At 48.7% G+C, this 24,984-nt stretch overlaps 11 protein-coding genes across 11 annotated transcripts; 8 read left to right on the top strand and 3 right to left on the bottom strand.

Moving 5' to 3' along the window:
• Window positions 1-4: 4 nt before the first annotated feature.
• Window positions 5-2,687, top strand: Pdw03_8040 (Zn(2)-C6 fungal-type DNA-binding domain; the record flags this gene model as incomplete). The annotated part of the gene is made up of 10 exons (XM_014677698.2): window positions 5-108; window positions 164-209; window positions 311-464; window positions 534-738; window positions 785-1,352; window positions 1,401-1,439; window positions 1,489-1,557; window positions 1,617-1,876; window positions 1,932-2,581; window positions 2,638-2,687. 10 exons carry the CDS (start codon window positions 5-7, stop codon window positions 2,685-2,687), a joined length of 2,145 nt encoding a protein of 714 aa, XP_014533184.2.
• A 429-nt stretch (window positions 2,688-3,116) lies between these two features.
• On the bottom strand, window positions 3,117-5,854 carry Pdw03_8039 (Neuromodulin; the record flags this gene model as incomplete). The annotated part of the gene is made up of 5 exons (XM_014677697.1): window positions 3,117-3,375; window positions 3,430-3,579; window positions 3,637-3,716; window positions 3,771-5,645; window positions 5,735-5,854. 5 exons carry the CDS (start codon window positions 5,852-5,854, stop codon window positions 3,117-3,119), a joined length of 2,484 nt encoding a protein of 827 aa, XP_014533183.1.
• Window positions 5,855-6,154: 300 nt separating this feature from the next.
• Window positions 6,155-8,776, top strand: Pdw03_8038 (AdoMet-dependent rRNA methyltransferase spb1; the record flags this gene model as incomplete). The annotated part of the gene is made up of 4 exons (XM_014677696.1): window positions 6,155-6,172; window positions 6,227-6,376; window positions 6,434-8,153; window positions 8,217-8,776. The coding sequence occupies 4 exons, from the start codon at window positions 6,155-6,157 to the stop codon at window positions 8,774-8,776; spliced, it is 2,448 nt and encodes an 815-aa protein (XP_014533182.1).
• A 429-nt stretch (window positions 8,777-9,205) lies between these two features.
• Pdw03_8037 (Histone-lysine N-methyltransferase, H3 lysine-79 specific) lies at window positions 9,206-10,784 on the top strand (the record flags this gene model as incomplete). Its single annotated transcript, XM_014677695.1, has 2 exons — window positions 9,206-9,759; window positions 9,821-10,784. The coding sequence occupies 2 exons, from the start codon at window positions 9,206-9,208 to the stop codon at window positions 10,782-10,784; spliced, it is 1,518 nt and encodes a 505-aa protein (XP_014533181.1).
• A 762-nt stretch (window positions 10,785-11,546) lies between these two features.
• On the bottom strand, window positions 11,547-12,319 carry Pdw03_8036 (Atg16p; the record flags this gene model as incomplete). Its single annotated transcript, XM_014677694.1, has 3 exons — window positions 11,547-11,705; window positions 11,796-12,172; window positions 12,235-12,319. 3 exons carry the CDS (start codon window positions 12,317-12,319, stop codon window positions 11,547-11,549), a joined length of 621 nt encoding a protein of 206 aa, XP_014533180.1.
• A 282-nt stretch (window positions 12,320-12,601) lies between these two features.
• Pdw03_8035 (Rab small monomeric GTPase Rab7, putative) lies at window positions 12,602-13,628 on the top strand (the record flags this gene model as incomplete). Its single annotated transcript, XM_014677693.1, has 6 exons — window positions 12,602-12,631; window positions 12,721-12,774; window positions 12,872-12,967; window positions 13,031-13,210; window positions 13,314-13,461; window positions 13,519-13,628. 6 exons carry the CDS (start codon window positions 12,602-12,604, stop codon window positions 13,626-13,628), a joined length of 618 nt encoding a protein of 205 aa, XP_014533179.1.
• Window positions 13,629-14,370: 742 nt separating this feature from the next.
• Pdw03_8034 (Drug/metabolite transporter) lies at window positions 14,371-15,954 on the top strand (the record flags this gene model as incomplete). The annotated part of the gene is made up of 6 exons (XM_014677692.2): window positions 14,371-14,493; window positions 14,582-14,905; window positions 14,964-14,969; window positions 15,040-15,112; window positions 15,171-15,586; window positions 15,649-15,954. The coding sequence occupies 6 exons, from the start codon at window positions 14,371-14,373 to the stop codon at window positions 15,952-15,954; spliced, it is 1,248 nt and encodes a 415-aa protein (XP_014533178.2).
• Window positions 15,955-17,183: 1,229 nt separating this feature from the next.
• On the bottom strand, window positions 17,184-18,380 carry Pdw03_8033 (Pleckstrin homology-type; the record flags this gene model as incomplete). Its single annotated transcript, XM_014677691.1, has 1 exon — window positions 17,184-18,380. One exon carries the CDS (start codon window positions 18,378-18,380, stop codon window positions 17,184-17,186), a length of 1,197 nt encoding a protein of 398 aa, XP_014533177.1.
• Window positions 18,381-19,794: 1,414 nt separating this feature from the next.
• Pdw03_8032 (uncharacterized protein) lies at window positions 19,795-20,299 on the top strand (the record flags this gene model as incomplete). Its single annotated transcript, XM_066101838.1, has 3 exons — window positions 19,795-19,829; window positions 19,887-20,156; window positions 20,218-20,299. 3 exons carry the CDS (start codon window positions 19,795-19,797, stop codon window positions 20,297-20,299), a joined length of 387 nt encoding a protein of 128 aa, XP_065956921.1.
• Window positions 20,300-20,346: 47 nt separating this feature from the next.
• Window positions 20,347-22,102, top strand: Pdw03_8031 (Glycosyl transferase, family 15; the record flags this gene model as incomplete). Its single annotated transcript, XM_014677690.2, has 5 exons — window positions 20,347-20,618; window positions 20,689-21,099; window positions 21,156-21,242; window positions 21,300-21,705; window positions 21,761-22,102. 5 exons carry the CDS (start codon window positions 20,347-20,349, stop codon window positions 22,100-22,102), a joined length of 1,518 nt encoding a protein of 505 aa, XP_014533176.2.
• Window positions 22,103-23,399: 1,297 nt separating this feature from the next.
• Pdw03_8030 (Peroxidase, 2 family protein) lies at window positions 23,400-24,392 on the top strand (the record flags this gene model as incomplete). The annotated part of the gene is made up of 2 exons (XM_066101837.1): window positions 23,400-23,420; window positions 23,475-24,392. The coding sequence occupies 2 exons, from the start codon at window positions 23,400-23,402 to the stop codon at window positions 24,390-24,392; spliced, it is 939 nt and encodes a 312-aa protein (XP_065956920.1).
• Between the last annotated feature and the right edge of the window lie 592 nt (window positions 24,393-24,984).

Raw genomic sequence — 24,984 nt, 5'->3', positions numbered from 1 at the left:
CACCATGGTCGACCCTTTTCACAATTATAACGGGCTGGCCTCGACGGCGCCTCGGTCGGTTCGCAAGAAGTTTGCTAAACCACCAGTTAAGGTAGCCTGTCTGCCTTGGTGAGCAAATCCCGTGAAAAAAAAGGGAGGAACTTCTCCACTAATATTATTCTAGTCGGGCTTCGAGAACACGATGTGGCGGCCAGATGCCATGCGCAAATGTGCGTTCTCTTTGTACTCTGTACTTCCAGTGCTTTTTGATCGTTTATATAGTGGATCGCGACTGTTCAATGTTCATTGCATAGACTGACTTTCACTTTAGTGCGTGAGCAAAGACAGGGAATGTTCTTATTTACCTAGCAAACGAGGCGGGCCACGCAAAAAGAAGAAGAAGTCCTCCTTATCACCAGAACAGGAATCGAGACATGACGATGCTCTGTATAATGCTATTCCCTCCCCCCCGGAGTTTGAAGAAAGTATGTCGTCGGCCTCATACCCCTCCCCCCCCCCCCCCCCCCAAAAGCGATATGCTTACTGAAATTTAGCACCGGGAATGTTCAACCAGATTGATGAACTCTCTCTGCCTGGCGCAGGTTTGAGACATCTAGATTTCCAATCTGAAATTCCCTCCATGTTCCAAAGCTTCTTCACTGGTGATGGTAGCCAGTCGCACATGCAGGTGCCTTTGATTACACCACCCCTGAATAACGCTCAACCTTTCGTAAGGACGTATGGAAGCGAGCCTGAGATGTAAGTATCTTTCTGCAAGTTGTGATACATGGCCTAACATCACTAGATTAAATGCCTACTACGACTTTATTCACAACTATTTCCCCATTCTTCCGCCACGGGCATCACCACCATGCCGAGATCGGCCGTTGAACTGCTCTGTCCCATGTTCGAGTACATCTGAACCAACGATGATGTACCGGCCCCGGTCACCTCTAAGTCTTGCACTATCTGCAGTCTTGGCGCTGATTCCGCATCCAAGTGATCTTGAGCCATCGTCCGCGGCGTCTGTTCTGCAGCGCAGAACGTATGCGCATACATTCGCCCAACTGGCCCATTCAACAATCGAAACGGAGTGTGATCTTGATGTGTCCTCCACTGATCCCGGACAGGCATTGTCTGCCGCACGTCCTTTTGTTGGTCGGGAAAGATTCCACTCGCAAACTCCGGTGGACTATGAGTGCCTCCTGGCTCTCTTGGTACTTTCAGTTTATGAATACTCCCAACGCGGCAACTTGCTCAAGATGCGATATCGTGCTGGCCAGGCTCTTGCGATTGCTTTGGACAAGTCACTTCATGCTCAAAACGGGAATGATGAATTTTCGGAGGCGCGACGGAGAGCCTGGTGGATGACGGTTTGTATCCCTCATCTTTCATGGATTCCTAAACTGATTATGGTTTAGTATTATTGTGTAATGCAAGGATCTATTGTTAGCACTACGGTGAGTAGTATAGCTCTTCAAACATGGTCTGGGGCTAATACGGAAACAGATGCCTGCCATTGTCATCAATGACCCGCAGTTCACGACTCCATATCCATCGTTTTCATCAGACACTGAGGTTGGTACTCCTTCAAGATCTCTTGATTATCCATCTTCTTACTGCTAACCGGTCTTCAGGGTTGGGCTATTTTTATACAAGCCCAACAAGTGCTTGTGTCAGCAACTCAGTTTATTGGGGATCTGAACAAATGCCTCTCGTCCCAATCAGGGATGTACTATATGTTCGAACGAATGCAGCAACTGGATGCCTGGACCCACTCCGTGATTGCACAAGCGGAGCTACTCCCCCTTCTACCCCAGGCATCCGATTTCGGCGATCACAACGAATCCATAACAGCACAAAGCATACGCGCAATATCCAGAATAAAGCTATCCAGGTTCGAGCTGATCGCCCGTTCATACCTATGTCAATCCAGCTAACAATGACCCCAGTGCACAAATCAAAACGCACCGCTTCCGAGCCTTTTCGGACATCCCCCTGTTCATCAAAAGGCATTGCGACCTGACAGCAGCAAACCAAAACAACGCCGCTACAACCGTCAGCACCAAACCCTCTGGCATCCACAACGTCACCTGCTCCTGCTCAAACCTAAGCAACTTTGAACGAGCAGCCTCGACAGAATACATGACTCCATCCGAATCCTCTACTTCATCGGACATCCACCCGGGAATCAGTTCGTACGCGCCCCAGTACTCACAATATCCCTTCGCACCCGGGTTCCCCTACAGCACACAGCAGTCCGCGAAGATCTGTCTTCATGCCTCACTCGTCATCTCCCGCATGTTCCACAGTCTGCCCGTCCCACAGCCTCTCTTAGATCCCCAACAGCAGCAGGGCCGCACGTTACCCCGGACCATGCCCTCTTTCGCATGCTGTCTGATGCAAAGTAGCTATGCCATGTTCATGATCTACTACAAGGCACGCGTGGCGAAGCAGCTTGCGCCTGACAGCCCGGGTAATGAGCAAGGCGGGGGGGATTCGACTGGCCAGCTCATTGAGGAACTACGGCAGGGTTTAGAGCGGATTATCGGAGCCGTGTCGAATTATTCGATTGCTTTTGAAGCTTTGGATGGGATGAGAGGTTGGTGTTTCTATCTTCGTCTGGTATGCGGTCTTCGCGCTAACGTTTTTGTTTAGATGAAATCGAGGGTGCATACAAAACGGCGTTCCAACTAGCATCTGCTTAACCAGAAGGGGGGTTTTTTTTGGCCATTCCGGTTTCTTTTTCCGACGCTTTCAAGGTTGCCATCTGCATTTAAATAACGATCCCCTCCTCTCTTGTTACGACTGGATTCTCCACTATTTTTATTCCCTGCTCAATCAGCAGAATCGCGGCGTTTTTGGGCATCTCAGACATAATACAAATATGATTCCCTTCGTTGGTAGACAGGTTTATTATATGTCTATGAAATACAACTGGTACCACAATGCAATTCCATTAGAGAAGTGCAAATTTCCACTTGATGTATAAGAAGGTCATAATTGGATTTAGATGCGACGGCAGCAAGTACTTGAAAGAGAACGTTTATTTGCATCTAGTAGACCGCTAATCCCCCCCCCCCCCCCCCCCCCACCCCCAAGCAAGAGACCTTCTAATTCCTGGCTAACAAACCTAGCTAGAGTTTTGACCGGATACCTTCTAGTCTAAACTTCACATCTTTCAGAACCTTGCTAGAAGGTTTCCAGTCGTCAAATTGCCTGAGCAATTCCATAGTCTCGTCGTGAAGTTCTCGGCGCACATATTCCTCTTCCAGCAGTCCGCGCATGGCGAAGGGAAGAATGTACGGATTTGGCGTAGCGGAGCTGCTAGCTCGTATGACGCTGAGCGCGGAGTCTGGCGCGGAAGAAGTCTCGAGTGCAAATTCTATGGCCATGCTGGAAGATACTGTCAGATTTGGACGCACGTAGGGATTCATGGCTGGAACCTACAAGTACACAGCTTCATCGTCGTACAGCCGAGAATGTCCCTCTCCTGAGTATAAACTTCCTGCTAATGGGGTACTTAGTTCGCGGATTAGACCGTGGTCCGGGATACCAAGGTTGCGAAGTTTGAGGGCGAAGCCAACTAGATGGGAAAGGCTGGGGTTTGGTATTAGCTTTGTTAATCGAGAAGGACTGGGTGATGGGGTTGCTTACAAGCTTGGGGCGTGGACTCGGCCATCCACGAAGACAGCGCGGTAGACATAAGGGTGGGTGATAGGCGAGAAGAGAGAGGACTAGGGGCAAGTGAGCAACTTCAGAGCTGGTAATATATCAAGAAATGTGCTCACCTCCAGTGAAACTAGTTGATCATCAATACTTCCGATGTAACAGATGCGAACACCAAAATTGAGAGCACATTTGAGAGCAGCTTCGTACTCTTTTGACACCTTGCTGAAAGGTAGTGCAAATTCGAACAGCTCTCCAGCCGATCCACTGATCCACCGAGAGCGATAATCCGGGAAGGGGCCTAGGTTCACACCCGCCATGGCGCAGATTCCGACCCGTTTGACGTCAAGACAGCCGAACTGTATCAACTTTGCAACTAGCATAATTGTTACCGGCACACCTTGACTGTGACATGCGAACAAGATGAAATCAGCCTTGCGGATCTCCTCCATCCAATTTAGAAGCAGCTTCCACAGGAGATCCACTCGCTCCGCAATTCGACCTTCTCCTTCCAATGCAATCTTTTCAATACTGCAAGAGTAGCCATATCCCTCTGTGTAGTTCCGGATAGCATCTGCTGCCATATTGGAGAACCGGATAGATGTCCCAGTGGGCTGTCCGAGTAAGTTTCGAATGAAAGGAGCGGGGAAATACCCATGAACACCGATAGCCAAAGCGCGTCTCACATGCAGAGGATCTCGGACCCTGCTGACATGCCTGACCTCTGGCCCTTTCCCATAATGCAGAAGTCGACCAAGGCTCTGCAAGATGGAGGGCGGTTGCTCAAACGTATAGGTTTCTTCGAACTTCGGCAGTACTTGGTTGGGGAGAGTTTGCTGCAAGTGTTTTGAAGTACTGGTATCGGCTGGTCGAGGTTCAACAGGCGGCATAGATGTAGAAGTGCTCTCAATGGTGGACACAGCAGATCCATCTTTGAGACAGTTGTCTTTTTGGGGCTTGATTTTGATAGTGCTTTTCTGTGTGATGTTGACATTTGAATCTGCATCTGATTCAAGTGCTGTACGCTTTGATGACAAGTTCTGTCCCATTGACGCCTCAATAGCTTCGCCTTCCTGGAGTTTATCAGAGGGCCCGACCTTTTTTGGATCTTTGGACCAGAATGACCAGCCCGATGATCTCGTGGTTCCAACTGGGGTCTGCGGTCCACCAGCTGGTTCTGCTGGCCCATGGTGGGGATCCTGCAGTGCCATGTTTGTGGAGGGAGTCTCGGTGGGATTGTGATTCGCGGAACGGGAGATTGTGGATTCTGTAGATGGTGGGTCTTCTTGCTTGCACAATGTATTTGTACCATACCACATCTGAAGCCACGATCGTTTTTGGGATGTGGGTATACCTTCAACGGTATCTATTATCTGCTCTGGCTCCAGTTCCAGTTCTTCTTCCCGTGATGCATAATCTATCACAGTAGGTTCAACACCCTGCTCTGCCATTTGGTTTTCGGCCACTTGATGGTCCACGGCGTGCGTAGATACTGGGACATTTGCAGCAACTTTGGATGTAGCTGATGATCCATATATCCATGAGAGCCAACCACTAGATTGCTGGGGGTCCTTTGTAGATCCCGCATGCGAGGTGCTGGGATCAGCTTCAGGGGTGGCTTCCCGTTCCTTGACTGGTTCCTCTAGCGACTTAACGCCACTCTCGTCAAGTAATTCTTTGTCAGGTTTTGCCGGTTCTATAGCCCTGGATTCTTCGGTATCGTCGGCAGCTGTAGTGGAAGCCGAACCATCCGATGCGATGTTGATTCGGGTGGTGGTAGCATCAGCGGGTAGAGACCTGGTCGAGGCGCCCGCCTTTCGCGTAAGATGAATGGAAGGGTATAGATTCTTTGTTGGGGTATTCAGAAGAGAAGCTGATGAGTTGGTGACGTTCGATGCTACAGTTTTGGCCGCTGAAATGCTCTCACGGGCAACCTCGGTAACTGGAGCTGCTTTAGACACTCTCGCAGTGGAAGACCAAGACCCGGGGTACCAGCTCTATTTGAACGACATTTGATCAGCAAAAAAGACAAAAAGAAGTAAAAAAACGACAAAAGAAATGTCTGTTCTGGTCACAAAGAGCTTACAGCATTGTACCCCTGTGACTGGGAACCTGAGCGGTCTCGGCCATCACCGCTCAGTCCAGCCGGTGAGTCCACACCAGAGGGGTTGGTCTTCACTCTCTTGCGAGATCCCTTGGGCGTCATGGAGGTAGGTTGAAAAACATCAGGTCTATAGTTAGACGGACGAACCCAAGTGATAAAGCATCTTCCAAGCGCCACAACCTTGGAAGTGACTGGGGTGCCTGAGTAATATCACGTCACATGGCTGACGCTGGCTTTTAGCCTCAGGCAACAAACTGGAGAATCAATTCAAAGGCGGTGAGCGATAAGTATTGCAACTTTTTTTTTTCTCGGATCTTCTTCCATAGAAAAAAGTATACAATTCTATTTCCCCGGTCATTTGAAAAGGATTTTCTGGTCTACTGAGACTGGCTTTCCTTCAAAATGGCGATCCAGAAAAAGGTATAATTAACTTTTCTCTCAGCTTGCATCACTCCACGTACTGACTATTTGCAGCATGGAAAAGGTCGTTTGGATAAGTGGTATCGACTTGCCAAAGAGAAGGGTTACAGAGCCCGTGCCGCGTTCAAGTTAATCCAATTGAACCAGAAATATGGATTTTTGGAGAAAAGCAGAGTTTGTATCGATCTTTGCGCTGCGCCTGGTGTAAGTATCCACAAATGGTACCCTCTATCCCAAGTCTTTTCTCTAACAACCGAGCAGTCCTGGTGTCAAGTCGCTGCAGAGTACATGCCCGCGCAGAGTCTTATCATTGGTGTCGATCTCTCCCCCATTAAACCAATTCCACGGGCCATTACTTTCCAGAGCGATATCACAACGGACAAGTGTCGCGCAACGATTCGATCCCACATCAAGCACTGGAAAGCAGATGTAGTGCTTCACGATGGTGCCCCCAACGTTGGTGCCGCCTGGGTTCAGGATGCTTTCTCCCAGGCAGAACTAGTTCTGGAGTCCCTGAGACTGGCCACTGATTTCTTGGGCGAGGGTGGAACCTTCGTTACCAAAGTCTTCCGGTCCAAGGATTACAACCCCCTGCTGTGGGTTTTCAAGCAGCTGTTCAATTCTGTTGAAGCAACCAAGCCTCCTTCGTCCCGAAATGTCTCTGCCGAAATTTTCGTCGTTTGCCGCGGATTCAAGGCCCCCAAGCGCATCGACCCGAAGTTCCTCGATCCGAAGCACGTCTTTGCTGAACTTACCGCTCCCACACCCAACTACGAAGCAAAGGTTTTCAACCCAGAAAAAAAGAAGCGCAAGCGTGAGGGTTACGAAGAGGGTGATTACACCCAACACAAGGAGCTCCCAGTGACAGAGTTCATCAACTCCATGGATCCTATCTCTATCTTGGGTGGCTACAACAAACTTAGCTTCCAGCAACCACCAGGTGGAGATCTTGCGCTGTCCACACTGGACCGTTTGGAGGAAACAACAGATGAGATTCGAACTTGCTGTGAGGATTTGAAGATCCTGGGCAAAAAGGAGTTCCGTAACTTGCTCAGATGGCGTATAAAGTGTCGTGAAAAGTTCGGACTTGTCGTCAAAAAGAAGCCAACCCAGGAAGGCGAGGCAGAAGAAGTGGCCGAGGTGGCCCCTATGGACGAGGAACTACAGATCCAGGAAGACTTGATCCGCATGCGGGAGGCACAGACCGCCAAAGGCAAGAAAGAAAGGCGCAAGGAGAATGAAAAAAAGCGCAAGGACATCATTCGAATGCAGATGAACATGACTACCCCCATGGAAATTGGTATGGAGCAGCTTGGCATGGGAGGCGAAGACTCCACCTTCACTTTGAGACGCGTCGACCGGGAGAATGCTAGAGATGCGGTTGTCAATGCTCGTGATCTTCCCGCCGAGAGCGGAAGTGAAAGCGAGTCTGAGTCCGAAACCGAAGAGAGCGACGACGAGGAGGACCGCCTCGAAAGGGAGCTCGACCACATGTATGAGCAGTACACCGGCCGCATGGAGGACAAAGATTCGAAATTGCGTGCCAAGAAGACACGCAAGCAATACGAGGTTGACGAGTGGGAGGGCTTTTCTGACAGAGAGAAAGGCAGCAGTGATGAGGAAGAGGAGGAGGATTCCGATGAAGAAACTGTCCCTACCGATCAAGCACTTGAGGCTAAGAAACTTTCAAACAATGCTTCCCTGTTCTTCGATCAAGATATCTTCGAGGGTCTAGAAGAGGGCGAGGACGAAGAAGAAGAAGACACAAATGAAGAAGAGGCGGAAGAGGAAGAGGAAGAAAACATCTTTGCGATGGATGAAGATGAGGAGGAAGAGGAGAAGACTCCTGCCCTCAAGCAAAAGAACATCAAGGACACAAAAAAGAACGGAAAGAAGAATTCTGTTTGGGTCGATGAGTCCGATGATAGCGATGCAGAAGAGACGGGCGGAAAAGATCCTCTAAAAGCGAATGGTCAGCTAGGTAAGTTGTAACTGATGCCAAACATGAACAAAGCCCCGACTAACATTTGTTCTTCGTCTGCAGACATCGATATAATTACCGCAGAAGCCATGGCCCTTGCGCAGTCAATGGCTACTGGAGAAAAGAAGTCAACTGACATTGTTGACGATGGCTTCAACCGCTTTGCCTTCCGCGACGTGGACGGCCTTCCTGAATGGTTCCTTGACGACGAGAACAAGCACAGCAAGCCTGTCCGGCCCATCACAAAGGCTGCCGCGGCCGCTATCAGAGAAAAGATGCGTGCCATCAATGCACGCCCGATCAAGAAGGTCATGGAGGCCCAGGGACGCAAGAAGTACAAGGCTGCTCAAAGACTAGAGAAACTGCGCAAGAAGTCAGCGCTTCTGGCAGAGGACGATGCCCTCAGCGAGCGAGACAAGGCCGGTGCCATCGCAAGACTGATGAGCAGAGCAACCAAGAAGAAGCCCAAGCAGGAAGTCAAGCTCGTGGTTGCGAAGGGTCCCAATCGGGGTATCTCTGGTCGTCCCAAGGGTGTCAAGGGCAAGTACAAGATTGTCGACGCTCGTATGAAGAAGGACGTTCGTGCGGAGAAGAGACTGGCGAAGAAGAAGTCCGGTAAATAGAGACAGTGTTCATAGTTCAAATGTTTGAATCAGACAAGTAACATAGCAAAAATAATTATGATACCCCAGGGTTCATTCTTCCACGAGTACATTCTCCAAAAATTTGTCAAATCCTCAAATCTTCATTTTTTGATGATTAGAATGTTCAAAACAGCACAGCCTGTTTGTCGATAGATCCACGTAGATGTCTACAGAAGACATGCATGAGGCTGTAGAAAAAGCCGCCAAGGAGGAGTGCCAAGGAACGCGGGATCGCGTGGTTCCCCGAGTGGCGCCTTAATCGATAAGCCATTCTCTTTTATTTTCTTCTCCCACTTCCTCTATTTTGCTCGCATTATACTTCCTATATTCTTTGATTCGTTTTAGTTGCATATTTTGCATCCATCTTTTCTTTTCTGCATTAGTTTGTGTATATCTTTCCCTATCCATATGGGCTTTTTCGACCACCTTCAGAAAGGAGGGGCCGGGGCCTTCTCTCTACAGCCAAAGAAGGCGCAAATTCGCAAGGTCGTGCAGACCCGGCCTGCAGCTCCTACACGCTCGGTCACACAACCCTTGGAGACTCGATCACCTCGAGTTCAGCCCTCGACCGAGCGGAACCGGAAGGCGCAAGCGTTGAAATCTCGATCGGTCTCCAGTGACCTCGATGCACGCCCGGCAAATCGACTGAGTACTTCCTCGCGCATTCGGAAAAGGCCGACACCCGAACAACGACTCTCAAGCGACGATGATGCAAGTGATACCGAGGCCTCCTTTGAAGTGCACAAACGCGTGAGGACCAGCGCCAGCGCCGAACCCGACCCAGAGCGGCGTCTCCGCTCGGTGAAAGCGTTTTTGGAAGAAGGATCTCGCCCGTTTAAAATGATACATGCCGCGGATATAACATCGGGTCAGAAGGCCGGCAAGTTCAAACCCGCCTTTGGCGCTGAGGCCAAGCCCAAACAGATTCTTCTGCAATACCCCAGTGCTTCGCAGCAGGAGAGGTACTTCACCTTTTGGTACGATTTGTTTGGTAACTTATGTGCTAATTCATTTCTCGGTCAGATACGACTCCGTGGTTCCCCGAGAAAATGATGAATTCCGACCTATCGACGACATTGTTCAGGTTATCGAAACCGTTGCCGACAATTATATCCCCAGTGAGGAGGCGGATCAATTCAATGATGAGACGACCGGGATCAAGCGTCGTTTGCGCCGGGCTTTGGCTATAACATCTGAAACCCAATTTCGGGAAGCGGTCGATGACTATAACAAGGCTATCCAGCGATTAAGGACCAACGGCAGTCTTGCGAGGCATTTGGATGCAACACAAGGCATTAGTTTACCTTGGGTGGAAAGAATCCTCACTCAAATCTATTCGCGCACGGTATCCCCTCAAGTGGAGTCCCTTCGGCAATACGAGAATGGCACGGACAATGTCTACGGAGAGCTTCTCCCTCGCTTTATCAGCACAATTTTCAAAGAAACCAAGCTCAAATCAGGCCACGTCTTTGTCGATCTAGGCTCGGGCGTAGGTAATGTCGTTCTTCAGGCGGCACTGGAGGTTGGCTGTGAGAGTTGGGGTTGTGAGATGATGGCAAACGCATGTGATTTGGCAGATTTGCAGCTATCCGAATTCAGGGCCCGATGCCGGCTTTGGGGAATTGCGCCAGGTAAAACTCATCTTGTTCGAGGTGATTTCCTCGAGCAAGAGAGTATCACCAGCGTCTTGAAACGGGCTGATGTGGTGCTCATCAACAACCAGGCTTTCACCCCACAATTGAACAACGAGCTGATCAATCACTTTTTGGACATGAAAGAAGGCTGCAAAATTGTCTCACTCAAGTCCTTTGTTCCGGCTGGTCATAAAATCCAATCTCGCAACCTGAACTCCCCGATCAATCTCCTCAAAGTCCAGCAGAAGAATTACTGGTCAAACAATGTCAGCTGGACCGACGTTGGCGGTACATATTTCATCGCCACTAAAGACAGCTCTCGGCTCAAAGCCTTCATTGATAATACGCCATAGTTTTCATTGGCTTCCTTGGCTTGGTATCGTGGCATGGCACATACATTTTTCATTTTGGCACTTTTGTACATTACATTGTCCGTTCTTGGATATACTGTCCCTGTTGAGTTTTTGTATGATACCAATTTCTGACAATTTGATCTGTACAAAATGGATTGTCTCTTCTGGTTCAAGCCTTACAGTAAAAGATTGGTTCGGCCCCGCCGTTCCTCAATGTTGGGAACTATCGATCAATTGGGCGTCTCAGCAATTGACACGACCTACATATGCGGGGACAACTGTTTTAGATTGCCATTGGATATTAGGATCGACGTTGTCGATCATCAGATCTTGCACCAGTAGATATCAAAGCTAGCTTGATAAATGATTTACGGGGTACGTGTCGAAGTGTAATATCGATTTTTGAGCTTTCGATCTTCTCACATTATAATGTTTTAGACGCATCATGACCGCATTAGGTCAATATTTGATCCCGACTTTTGTGTGAACAATTGCACTCAAGGAATTGCAAAGAGACGATGGCGGTTTTGAGGCTAGCTAATTATATAGCTATCCCATAATAGGAGGAAAGATCGTGAGCCGTGGGCTTAGTACAGCACTTGCTGTTCAGGCACTGAGTGGAAGAATCAGCAAGCCCTGGCATATGCTGCGTGATCATGGATCTAGCACTTCACATTACATCTCACGATTCAAGGTCAGAAGCTATGCTCCAGTCTCTTCTAGCAACCTTGCCCCGTCACCTGATCGGCGTATTGGGACTAGTCAGGAATACTTCGATGCGTCGTTCATAGCCTCAGCCTCTTTACCCATTCTGGCCATCCAACGATCAACCAAGTCTTGATTCTCATTTTTGAGTCGAGTTGATTGTTCTTCGGCCATGTTAAGTTGGAGGGTTAGTGTCGCTAATTCATCTTGGAAGTCCTACAGAAATGCACATAATTCTTGTTAGCCACCTTCCCTCACTCACCCCTGCGTGATTGGAAAGCCTAGATAAATTTCAAAATAGCCTACCTCTAGCAGCTTGGCCTTCCCTTTCAGCTCCGCATCTCTGTCTTTCAATCGTAGCTTCAGATGTGCTCTCTCGGTTTCCAAGGCGTTGATTCGTCGGCCCTCTTGCGAACTCTTTTTGCGAAGTGTTTCCACTTCTGTCTTCACTCGATTCAAGCGATCTTGTAATTCAGAGCGGGATCGCTGTGCCTCGGACAGGTCTGCACGGGTAGCATTGAGAAGGTCGGTCGGGGTAGGAACCAGCTCAGTTGATCTTTGCTTTCTGGATGGTGCAACTATAGAAGATGGGACAGTTGGCTGAGCTTCCCTCTGCGATATTGCAGGACTGGGGCATTTTGCTGCTGTTCCTAGTTTGCTTGTGCGATCTGCAAGCTGGGTGTCTACATTTGGTAAATGATGTCAGTCGCAATCGCTCAACAAAGAGCTTCAAAGATAAACTAACAAGCATCGTAAAGAGCAACAGTTGCTTTCTCTCGTTGATCTCGGACTGTCAGGGCAGCCAAGTATTCCTCCCTCCAGTAGGCCATAAGCCTTTCCAAGCAAGTGATGAACCTCACTTTGATGAAGTGGGGTTGTTTGCCGCCTCGGGAGCGAGACGCGCTAATCGTTATCAGTTGCCCACCGCCTGCTCCACCGCTTGGGCCTCATGCATCATCGAATCCGGCTTCAACCCGACTCCAACTCTCCTGGCTTGTCCTTACCTGCTCTATAAAGACTTAGTGCAGACTGATCATAAGTCTTTACTTAGTAGTGAATTTTTTGTTTATCCCCCGCACATTTACACTCGGTCACTTGGCCGGTTCCCAATTATGGCGTCAAGGAAGAAGGTTCTCCTCAAGGTACGATCCCCGCACCTGCTCCGTGCGACGCGCACCCAATGCTCCAGAAAAGGGGTTATTATGTTCATAAGCGCTTATTGGAAATCTAGGTTATCATCCTTGGTGACAGCGGTGTGGGAAAAACAAGTTTGATGAACCAATATGTCCGTTCAACCTCGGCCCCAACATGTGCTCTGCGGCCGTACCGCGGTCGGTTATGAATACTATAACCGCTAACACGCAAATTCTCGATATGAATAGGTCAATAAGAAGTTCAGTGGAAGCTACAAAGCTACCATTGGAGCCGATTTCCTCACAAAGGAAGTTCTCGTCGACGACCGACTGGTAACAATGCAGGTAAGGCCCTGGAGACCCTAACACAATCGTGGTTAGGGGCAATAACTGATTTGGAGGTGTCAGATTTGGGATACTGCAGGCCAAGAACGGTTCCAGTCGTTGGGAGTCGCCTTCTACCGTGGAGCCGACTGCTGTGTCCTGGTCTACGATGTGAACAACTCCAAGAGTTTTGAGGCTCTCGACAGCTGGCGGGATGAGTTTCTGATCCAGGCAAGCCCAAGAGACCCAGAGACTTTCCCATTCGTAAGTGTTGTTTCCGCATTGCTTTTCCTTCTTTCGTGCGTCACAGTGCGCCACAGCAGCAGGCAAGAATTATTTGTTAGCCTGTGCTGATGATTTCGTGCAGGTTGTTATCGGTAACAAGATCGATGTGGAGGAAAACAAACGTATGATCTCCTCAAAACGGGCCATGACTTTCTGCCACTCGAAGGGTAACATTCCCTACTTCGAGACCAGTGCCAAGGAAGCTGTCAACGTCGAGCAGGCGTTTGAAGGTGATTCAAATTCCGCCGCCTACCTTTTTTCTTCCAATCTTGCTAATTAGTGTCCAGTTATTGCACGGAGTGCACTTGCCCAGGAAGAGGCCGAGGAATTTAGCGGTGAATTCAGCGACCCAATCAACATCCATCTAGACAATGACCGTGATGGATGTGCCTGTTGATATACCCTTGCAATTCCCATGATGTTCCAGCGGCCTTTTTCCTTTGTATTCCTTTTTCCTCCCACGATTTGGTTGGTCTCCGGTTCTGAGTCTGTAGAGAAGACCACGAGGTTTTAATTTGGATGACTCTGTCCTTCCCCCGGTGTCCTGTAGATGTCTTCGGTTTCAATTGTGGAATTCACCTGAGAGAGAAGTATCGTGCTCAAGCTTTTATCGGTTCAGTTTAATGCAGATAATGTCTTTGTTGGGCTATTGCAATATTATCTTGATTCTTCCCTAATAGGCAGTTGGTCGCGGCTATTTTACCATAATCCAGTACGATCAGATGAGCTCTATATGTACCACCACGAGGGCAAATTCCTCCTAATTACAACCATTGTGTGCACATCACAAGTGGCTCCGGTAATTGTGCGGAGTCAGTGACATCGTCGAATGAGATCGGCCGCGACTACATTTCTCCCCACCCGGACCCTTATCTCGCCAATGCTTGGCATCTAGCCCCATGATTTCTTCGCTCGCATATCTTTAGGCAGGAAGGCTCGTGACCGTCATTCGTCTTGGACCGGGGATCTATTGCTCGTTGCGCTTCAGATGACACCAGCCCGAATAATACCCCGTCCAACCCGGCATCCTCGGCTGCAAACGTAGCGATTGCGACATCGGCGACACGAGGTTTCTAGCCACATTAGACCCTGACTAGTCGCGCAAATCTAACACCCCTCACAAACAATTTTTAATCATCATGACCTCGGTCACACCTGAAGGGCACCTCACGATGCCACTAGGAATAGCGCGGCGAACATTAGGAATCATCCTGCTCCTGGTGGTGGTTGTGCTATGGACAGCCTCGAATTTCCTTGGAAGTGTATGCGCGCCCTCTTTTCGAAAGCCCATAACGCAAAAGGCATGTATGGTTGCAAAAATTTGGCTAATTCACGTCGTATACTATCCAGACCATCTTCGCCGACAAAACATACCCGAAACCTTTCTTCGTAACTTACACAAACACCTCCATGTTTATGATACCCCTCCTTTTGATCGTCGCTCGTCGAACATGGGCTCTTTGGCGCCTCGGGAAACTCCCTCAGATTACTTCGATAAGAAGCTTTTTGAATCACTTGGATTCGCATGACCCCAAGGCCGAGGAGGAGAGCATGCTGCGCAGCGGCTCCGATGAAGAGGATGGGCAATTCGCGCGGGAGAGACAGGATTCTCCAAACGGAAAACTAGGCCTCAAAGCAACGGCTAAACTGAGTATTCAGTTTTGTCTTCTCTGGGTAAGCATACCACCTTGAGGTTTAGATATATGATTAGCTGGCTAACATAATGTTATAGTTTACTGTATGTCGTACACCTCACGGTGTGGTAGCTTGTGTGTTGGAAGTGAACTGACCGAAGCTACCTTGGATAGGCAAATTACTTCGCTATGGGGTGCCTTCAATTCACGTCAGTTGGGAGCACAACTATTCTAACTTCCACCAGTGGTAAGGATTCCCTTGTTTGGATGTGTTCGAAATCTGTTTCTGACCCTCACTTGTTTAGGTGTATGGACTATGGTCTTCGGCTCCCTGCTCCGTGTTGAGAAGTTTACTATGCGCAAACTCATGGGTGTTTTGGCTTCTCTGATTGGCATTATCCTGATTTCGCGCGTCGATCTCTCCACGCCAGACACAGGTGATGCTACGGATGGGAGTGAAGGCTCATTCCCACACAAATCCCCAGGGGAGATTGCCCTTGGCGATGCCATGGCCGCGTTCAGTGCCATCCTGTACGGTCTTTACACCGTTGTGATGAAGAAACAAGTCGGCGACGAGTCTCGGGTAAACATGCCATTGTTCTTCGGACTAGTTGGGTTTTTCAACATTATCTTCCTCTGGCCTGGCTTTTTTATCATGCACTGGACGGGAATAGAGCCCTTCTCTATGCCCGAAACGTCGCGAGTGTGGTCTATCATTCTGGTATGACTCCAAGCTCTCTTGTTCATCGTTGCGTCTTAAGTAGCTAACCTCACGCCTATCAGACTAACGCGTTTGCATCATTTGTCTCTGACATTGCTTGGGCTTACGCTATGCTTCTTACCACACCGCTTATTGTGACTGTCGGGCTCAGTATGACCATCCCACTCTCCCTAGTTGGACAGATGGTCCTACAGTCACAATACTCCAGCCCTATGTACTGGGTTGGAGCAGCTATCGTATTCTTGTCGTTCTTGGTTGTGCAACACGAGAGCAAACCTCAAGATGATATTGCCACTACTGATGGGGCAGGCGGGTCCTTCTCGGTTGAGTATAATAGCATTCCCGTTGAAGAAGAGGAAATGCGTTAGATTGAGGTTCGGAAATGTTTGGCATTTATTGCTACAAATTGATTGTAGCTTGTTCACATAACGATCTCATCATTTTCCTCGGTCACCTTTAGCTACCTAGCGAAAGGAATGGCAATCCCAATATAGATTAAAGAATCATCCATCAACATTCTCGTTGACTCTAGTTCTGCGCGTGCATTTCAGTTGACCTCTCCACAAAACTTGTCATCTGATCCAATTACAAGCTTTGTGATAATATGTATTGATTTTGTATATAAATGTGACGAGTGAACCATCATCCAGAATATCTACCAATTAAAACACAAAGAGTCGTATTTTGATAATGGTATAGTGATACATATCACCAGTTCTCCATGCTAGTACGCATCACATTTCGCGCATTGAGACTTTGGGTTCGAAAGTCGACAAATTTTTCTATCACCCTACACCACTGAAAGGCCTGTCCGGAGAATGGGAAATCATTCGGTTTCCTCCCTTTTTTTTGAGGCACTCCTGTTGAATGGATACGTTTGAACTAGTCGCTTGTGCGTACCTGCTAGAGTGCCCATCAAGTTTCTCACGAGAGCCTGCGCCACTGCGCTATTCATCATTCGTTGACATCCTGAATTGCATAGCCTCGAGTCAGTGTGTGAATCAAATTAATGGTGGCAACGTTCCGTCAAATTGACCGGGTTGAACAATGCAGACATCTGGGAATGCTGAATATAGTTTCTTCGCTGGAACATGTTTGAGTGTACTGTTTCTCATCTGCAATAAATATCAGGCAATAGAGGGCTACGGCTTGAGGCAATATGATACATAATAGGCGCTCAATATTGACACTGAAGTGGAAGAAGACAGAGGACAGACAAGGGAGATTGCCAGACTTGACGGTAAGAAGGAAGCATGGATGCAATGAGAATGCATTGCCTCGATGCATGAAATCAAACAACAAGGGTGTGAGAGAAGTTGAAGGTAGAAAAAAGCAGGGTAGCTGTGGGATGAAAAAGGATCCCCTTCGCCCACTGAGTGTGCGGAAAGGTATTAACGCCAATCTGTTCTTTGTAGACTTTGAAGCTCACCACGAAACGAGTAATCAAAATGGAATAATCAACCTGGGTATATTGAAAGAAAAGAGGTGAAAGGTAAGAGGGGAAGATACAGGCTCGTCGAGACGTAGGGAATACGAAGGGAAGGGAATGGAATAGGCCGAGTGGTTGTATAGGCTCTACTACGTAGAGCGAGTAGCACTATGCAGTAGTGCCCGGAGCGGGATCCAATCTCCTACGCGCAGCGAGAATGCTTTTTAAAGAGCCCAGCCAGCGCGCGAGGGACTCTTCCTCTGGAGCGCAAAGTCGATAGGTCTTTTCTTCGGCGATGATCTGCATGCAGAACTTCTTTGATTTTGACAAAGGGTCCACCTCTGCGGCATCAAATACTTGAGACATGGGAATGATCTTGATGGCAGTGTACTCCGCTTCATCCTTGTAAAAGGCCAGACTATTGGGTCGAAGTACAACCCAGAGTCGTTTCCACTGGCGCACGGTTCCTTGGATGCGCAGCCCCTGCAGGTACCCCTGACAGACGACCCGCTCTGGGTCGCGCAAGATGCCCAGGTCTGTTTGTTTGTTGGTGTCTCGGGGTAGAGATGTTGACGGCTGAGGTGCTGATTTGTCCTCTGGTGCTGAAACGGACAGTGAATGAATGGAGCGCATGGATCGTAGGTGGTTGTTGCGTGCTGGGGCAGGTCCATCGGAAAACTCTGAATATGAAGTCATGTCGTTGCCCGAGTAATCCTGGATGTAAGGGAGTCTCTGGGCATTTTTGCTGCGTGGGGATAAGACATGGCGTGGCTCGGGAGAGCTGGCGCGGCCAGTATGGTCAAAATCGGAGTGATCCGGTGTCTCGTCAACGAGTTGATTTGTATTGGTGGAGGGTTCGCGATTTTTGGTCCAACCCAGGAAAGCTTGCTCGTCCTCGTCGCCCGGAGTGACGGCACGAATGCGATCGATCCAGTCCTCGGCATCTCGTTCGGTCAGGGCTTCGAAGCGGTAGTTCGTAGATGGGGTAAAGACACCGAATACATGACGCCGAGTTGATCGCGGAGACTTGACAGGCGCGACGGCAGTCACTTCAGAGAGGGGAATGGAGACTCGGAGGCGGGTGGTTTCCTCGTCTTTGTATACGGAAAGGAGGTTCGGCCGGAGGACGAGGTAGGCGGGTTTCCATGAGGCGCGAAAGACATGTTTGTGCTTGACTCGGCGAGAGACTCTTCCCGTTTTCAAGACTCGATCGAATTCGAAGCTTCCATTCTCGTTGACTGGCGAAAAGGGATCCATATTCCCACTATTGTGAGGGCCTCGAAGATAAGATGAGGAGCCGGGTTCCGGGACTTTGTTCGGAGTTTTGCCCTCGGAGAATGAGGGCTTCCTCAGCACTGTATTCATGTTGAGGTTGGGTAGAAGGGAAGAATTGAGAAAAAGGGGGAACCCCACGGTGGTGGCTCTATATTGCCATGCGGAGTGTGTGATGATGGGGGGATGACGGGGATGGTCCTAACCGGAACCAAGTCTTTTGACCCTTCGGCTTCTCGACAAGTTAGGATCTACAACGCACAGGGGAAATGAAATGACTTTAATATGTCAGAGGTGATATGCTCGTGTAACTAAATTTAAATCGTCCTCTTGTAGCAATTTTGTTTTTTTTTGGAGTCACCATGCACACAAGCAAAATAAAGCTTGTATACGTAGTACTATGTAGGTGTCCACCGTACGCCATGGATCCGTACGCACTAGGCGATAGGCAAGATATAGGAGAAGTGATGTAGAAGAGAAAAGCCCAAAGAGAAGAAAGACAGACGAAAGACAGACGAAAGATAGGACTCCGTACACTCTCACTATCGCAAGGTGTTAAAAACTTGAGTCGTCCCAGGGTCCAGACCTTAAATGAGACCCCATCGACGATAAATTAAATTTGCATGGGTTCTTTGAAATGGAATTACAGATACAATACCGTATGCACATCACGTGCCATGTGTAGATCCTGTGAGAATTGTAGGACCTGATAGGTTGTATGTACCGTGTACCTATCTTGTCGTACCTGGTAGGTATTAAATACTCTGTACCGGGTACCTATGCGACTCAATCACAATGAGCACACATCTAAGAGGCTGAAGGCGAACAGATGACAGGGCCAGACATCCCCAAGAATTGTCACAGGCACTATTTTCGAATCCAACGGCCTGAAAAAAGGTTGGAGCTTGATGATCATACGCTAACTCTAGAGAGTGTATTGGCTACAGAAGAAAGTGAAAAAGTCATCTCAGGAGGGGTCCGACATTGAGGTTGTTGGAATGAACTGAAAAAGACCATTCTAACCAGCCAATACATTCCAGGAAAGCCAAATATAAGCCAAGGTTCAATGCCCATCGTCACTGGCCCATAGGGCCTAACAACGGTGAATCAAATGGGCTTAGTACAATATTAAATTGATCTGTGCCATCAGATATTCTTTTGGGATCCAGGTACAAGAGTTTGTGCATTGTACAAAGAACACAAGCATAAGCATAGTCCCAGCAGATGGGATCAAAATGTTCGAAGCTTTCCTGGTTAGCTTAGGGGCTAGTACAAGTGGTACTACCGTTTAAAATCACCTGGCCCCCTAGACCACGCCATGAGAAGCCATGGATCCGGCAAGAGAACATCGAGACCACGTGAACCTCATTTGCACAGGACATGTTACAAAACAAGAGGTGAAGGAGGGTAAACAGTTGAATATGAAACGTTAGAAGAAGCAAGCACTGCGCTAGTAAGAAGTGCAATCGCACAAAAAAAGTAAAGGATGACCGTACAATACCATACAATGCTGGTCACAGCGCCACTGCATTGTAACCAGGGGTAAAATAACCGTCTTAGGGTGACAACTGAGAGGCCACCGGACTTCGCCAAGACCAGGGAGGCGCAAGCAACCTTTGGATCCCATCCCATCTTCCAATTCCCCATCTTCTTTCTCCCATCACCCTCATCCTGTTTTGATGTCCCCGATCTCTCCTCTGTGTACCTTGCTGTTCACAGTTGCACGCGTTACTCCCGACGCTCTCCCCATCTGTCTATCGTGGGACTGACAAAGTTGGGGGACGAAAGGAGGCATTCCTCCGGCCACTCGTTTTGCTGTCATTTTCTCCATATTCACTTCTCGAGATCTCTTGACTTTCGAATCTTCCTGTGAGCCATACCTTCCGAATTTGATTTGATCGTGTGATAACTAACTTTTTCCCCGTCCAAGACGCATCACCCTTCTGATCACACCTCCGACACGATTTCTCCGCCATCTCCCTAACGGCCCCGTGCTGTCGCTTTGGGCCTGACAGCTGACCTCTACCCATATTCCTGTGATCCCACCACAATCGCACTCATGAGTTTCATTCAACGTATCACTAAACGGTTGCCCAGTGCGCCGAGTCTGCCGTTGGAAGACGCTCCAAACGAGAAAGGCCGCCTCCATCCTAGATTCGCCTTTTTCCGACGAAGGATTCGCCTAAAGGGCAACTCATCTATTTCGATACCCCTGGGTCTTGTTTTATTATTTCCATGCCTTGTAATTGTGCTTATTCTGCTCCTCTTTGTCCGTCACCCTGCCTCTTCCGGGGGGATCCTAATTCCAGCGGGCACTCCGCCTTCTATCCGGTTTGTATCTTCCTCTCAACTCGTGATTGTGCGTGTGTGTGTGTGATAATTAATCTCTTGCGCTTCACAGAAAAATCAGCGAAAAGCATGACAAAGTCTTTGCCACGGGCTGTATGCCCATTGAGCCAGATCAAATCGCAAAGGCTCCCCGCGCCAATGCCGCCTTCGTCGTCCTTGCTAGAAATAAGGAGTTGGAGGGCGTGGTCCAGTCGCTCAAGTCGATCGAGAGACACTTCAACCGGTGGTGGCACTACCCCTATGTTTTTCTCAATGATGGTGACTTCGATGACGAATTCAAGGCAACGGTCAGGAACTACACCAGTGCGGATGTTGAATTCGGCAAGATTGATAACAGCATGTGGGGATTCCCTGATTGGGTTGACCACGAGGTTGCCAAAGAAGGCATTAGGAAACAGGGCGATGCTGCCATCATGTACGGTGGGATGGAAAGCTATCACCATATGTGCCGATTCTACTCAGGGTCAGTCGTCAATGGCCGATGTAAGATCTGGGATGATATAGCTAACTTTCCAATAGACACTTCTACAAGCACCCTCTCCTGATGAAGTATGAGTGGTACTGGCGTTTGGAGCCCGAGATCAAGTACTTCTGCGACATCACCTAGTAAGATTTCTGCCGTGGCATGTTTTTCTGGCCAATTTGCTAATCTGCTGCTTTAAGTGATCCCTTCCTCAAGATGGCCGAGGCAAACAAGACATACGGCTTCACAATTGCAGTGAAGGAGCTTCGCGAGACTGTCCCTAACATCTTCCGGTATGCGGCTGCTTACAAGCGCAAGAACAACCTCAAGTCCAAGGGCCTGTGGGAGATGTTCCTAGAGCAGCCAGAGCAACCAGAAACTCCGGAGGAGAACAAGCAGGACAAACTGCCAGATGAAATTCTTCAAACTGACCCCGGTGACAACAATCTGAAGGACGTGGACCCAGAGGCCATGGAAGGCGAAAGCTATAACATGTGCCATTTCTGGAGTAATTTTGAAATTGCCCGTCTGGATTGGTTCCGTAGCAAGGAGTATGAGGACTTCTTCACCATGATGGACAGAAGTGGAGGATTTTGGAATGAGCGGGTATGTTAAATTACGTCTTTGAACTCTGCCAGGGAATCTTTACTGACTGTACTAGTGGGGTGATGCTCCTATCCACTCTCTCGCTGCTGGTGCTCTCCTCGCACCCAGTGATATCCATTACTTCCGTGACTTTGGCTACCGGCACACTACCATTCAGCATTGCCCAGCCAACGCTCCAGCCCGCCAACTTACCCGTATCCCCTACCTCGAGAAGACCACCGATGATGAGAAGAAACGGATCGAGGAAGACGAGTATTGGGCGAACCCTGACCAAGTCAAGGAGAACGGTGTCGGTTGCAGATGCCGCTGCGACACTGACATTGTCGATGTCGAGGGCAAGCAAGGCAGCTGTCTCAACGAATGGGTGGAAGTGGCTGGTGGCTGGGCTTCGCCATAGATCTTGACGCTGATGCCGTAGTGCTCAGTGCTCGCCACATCTTCCCGCGTCTCCTTTCCCCTGTCTATTTCTTCGGCCGTGTCTATCTCTTGGTTCCATCCTTGGGAGGTTCTGGCTGGAGCCTGCATGTTATGTTGGTCATGGGGTTCTTTTTCTGGGCGGCGTTCAACGGATCTGAGCTATTTTTTTATTTATTTTTTTTTTTCGGAAGACGGTGTCACCATTTCCATCATCAATGTTGACACATTTATTCAAGCATGCTGCCACAGGGACTGGCTGTTGTGATTTCTCTGTTGGTTGCATTTGGAAAATAAAAAACCTGTGCGTCGTCGGCAGCGGAACTCTGGTCCCGTACCTTGTGGGGTTCCGGGACCATCTTGAATGGTCTTGGATAACCCTTGTATCCAATGTTATCTCTAGATTTCATTGTTACACCCTCCGCTCTACCGGGAGCATGGCTTCATTGGTGGTAGGAGACCATTGATTTTGGAGGCCGGGAGCAACGCCCAAAGCAACTCCCGCCGTCCGTCTACTTTGACGTCTCTTCGCCTCCTTTTTTGCCTCACCATCGGCCACTTCCCCGCCGGCAGATATTCCCCCTTCCCATTCCCGTGTGCGCAGTTTTTGTGGTTGTCTTCCAGCATGCATTCATGAAATGTACATACCTTCCCTATCTTCCCACCCATCCTTTAATCCGTGGCACACATCCACGGATTGTTTTCTCGCATTGCCCACCTTTGACCCTCGCAAATACCAGATCGAGCATGGCTGTCTATAGAGTATGGAATAATCACCAGGTCAATTACGTGAAGAATGATATCAGTATAATGCACTTTTCTTTCATCAGATTTTACTGTGATTTGGGTGATTCTTTTTTAGAGCAGAATCGTGATTTCCCGCTGTGTCACGTACGGCTAAACACAAAGATGCTACGAGCTCGTGCTCAGGACTTCGGTTGACCGTACATCGGAGCCCCTTTGGTCTTCTTTTCTCCGGTTCAATGTCGTCATATCTTGAGTCTTCTTGAGATAGCCGCCACATCTACACTGCCAATCTTTGTAACTCTTCCACCTTCACTGAACAGAGGCCGGTGGCGTAGCCAAGCTAGACTATGTATAAGCTTCGAGTATCATCTCACCCTCACCTCTTTATCGGAATAGAGATTTCATGTTATGATGGGAAATCCGTACTGTTCGGCTCTAGCGGTGGCTGTGATCTTTCCTTTTTTGTCGATGGATGAAATGGGGAGCGTATCAATCAAATTGGGGTGCTAGAAATTGGGGGAGTTCAGCCAGAAATGAGCCTTGGTGGCTTGCAGGTGATGTATACAGCTTCCTAGGCATACTGGCAATATTCTAACTTCGTGTGTCAGGTGTCAACAAACTATGGACGAACTGCTACTTTCGCTTCTATTCATATTCGGCTTAATGCAGATATTGAGCTCATACCAATTTCGCCCAGCAACACCATCACCGGATTTGTTGCCTTTGAAATGCGATTCATAAAACAGATCCAGGCAGCAGCTGAGCAGGCCCATGCAATCCTAGCTTGCTTTGAGCGCGTCGGTATTCAGTCCCAGTGTTGTGGCGAACAACCTAACATACCAGATATTCTGGACTGTGAATCTCATCAAACACCCGAAGATCAGCTGCAGTATGATGAAAAGTTCTCTCATTCTACACACAGTATTGGTTCCGATGACTATCAGACCTATGCGTCACTGAAGAACGTCCAGAAAATCCAAGCATCCACGGGCGTACAAGGCCAATCCAGATCTCGAAGTCGCATATCCGGCATGAAGCTCGAGTATCATAACCATCCAAGTCCCGGCATCGTAGGACAATGGATGCATCACCTCGATGATGGATTCGAACTATCCCAAGACGAAGACGTCCAATCCTTGACTATCTGGCTCCTTCCAATTGGATTCTCTTCTCAGTCTCCGGGGATGGAAATAGGTCAAGTCGCAGCCGTAAAAATTGAGACGACGCTTTCTTGCAGTGTGACATTTCGTGCTCCGGACTTCCAGTCCATCTCACCCCAAGTGCTGCAGCATCGTCAGTATCAGACTGACTCCGACGAGAAGCTCACAGCTATCTCTTGGATATTGAATCTATCCTCTGAACGTGTCCAAGCTGTCATTACTACGAATGGAAGTCGCCGAAACCCCCTTATATTGGTCCCCGAAGAAGTACCCCCCTTTGACCAGGTACGGAAACTCTACTTTGAGATCGAATTGTTGGGCTGTCGGTTGTCACCACAGACTACAAGCTTATGGAAATCGAGTTGAAGGTTGAACAAAACAAGCAGCCTCGGTGTGTAAAGCTTAGGCTTTCTGCCAATCTGCCCCATGACTTCGCCGGTACCGTTGATTATAACCGACGAGACGTGTGGTATAAGGATGATGCATCTGCGGAAAGCCTCCAACGTGTGTTCGAATATGACATAGTATATAATTCCCCAAATGGGTCGAGGCTTATTGGCATCTACATGTGCTGTCAGGAATTCTACCGTGTTGGAGCACTATGCAAGCCCGCTGTTTCTAAATCGACATATACAGAGCTCTCAAATCAAATGCTGGACACATCCTGCATCAGAATCAGGACAAAACACCACCGAGATTTTTTTTTATTTTTTTTTGCCCGTAGAGCCAGCCGACTTTCCACCACGCGCCGTGACTCCACACAGCTCCAGTCGGGGATGACTGCAGTTCACCAACGCAGGACTGAAACAGGTGTCCACCCAGACACATTTGGTTTTGAGGACAGCTCCTCATTGTAGGATGGCAGTCACAAAAAGCATGACCATACATTAATGTAGAAGGATGCCGGTTGACGGTGGTTAACTTGGGCCTCCATACTTCACACATTGCCATCCAGGCA

This window comes from Penicillium digitatum, chromosome 3 (genome assembly GCF_016767815.1).
Source record: "Penicillium digitatum chromosome 3, complete sequence".
Taxonomy (NCBI): domain Eukaryota; kingdom Fungi; phylum Ascomycota; class Eurotiomycetes; order Eurotiales; family Aspergillaceae; genus Penicillium; species Penicillium digitatum.
This window is presented reverse-complemented; position numbering and strand designations above follow the sequence as displayed.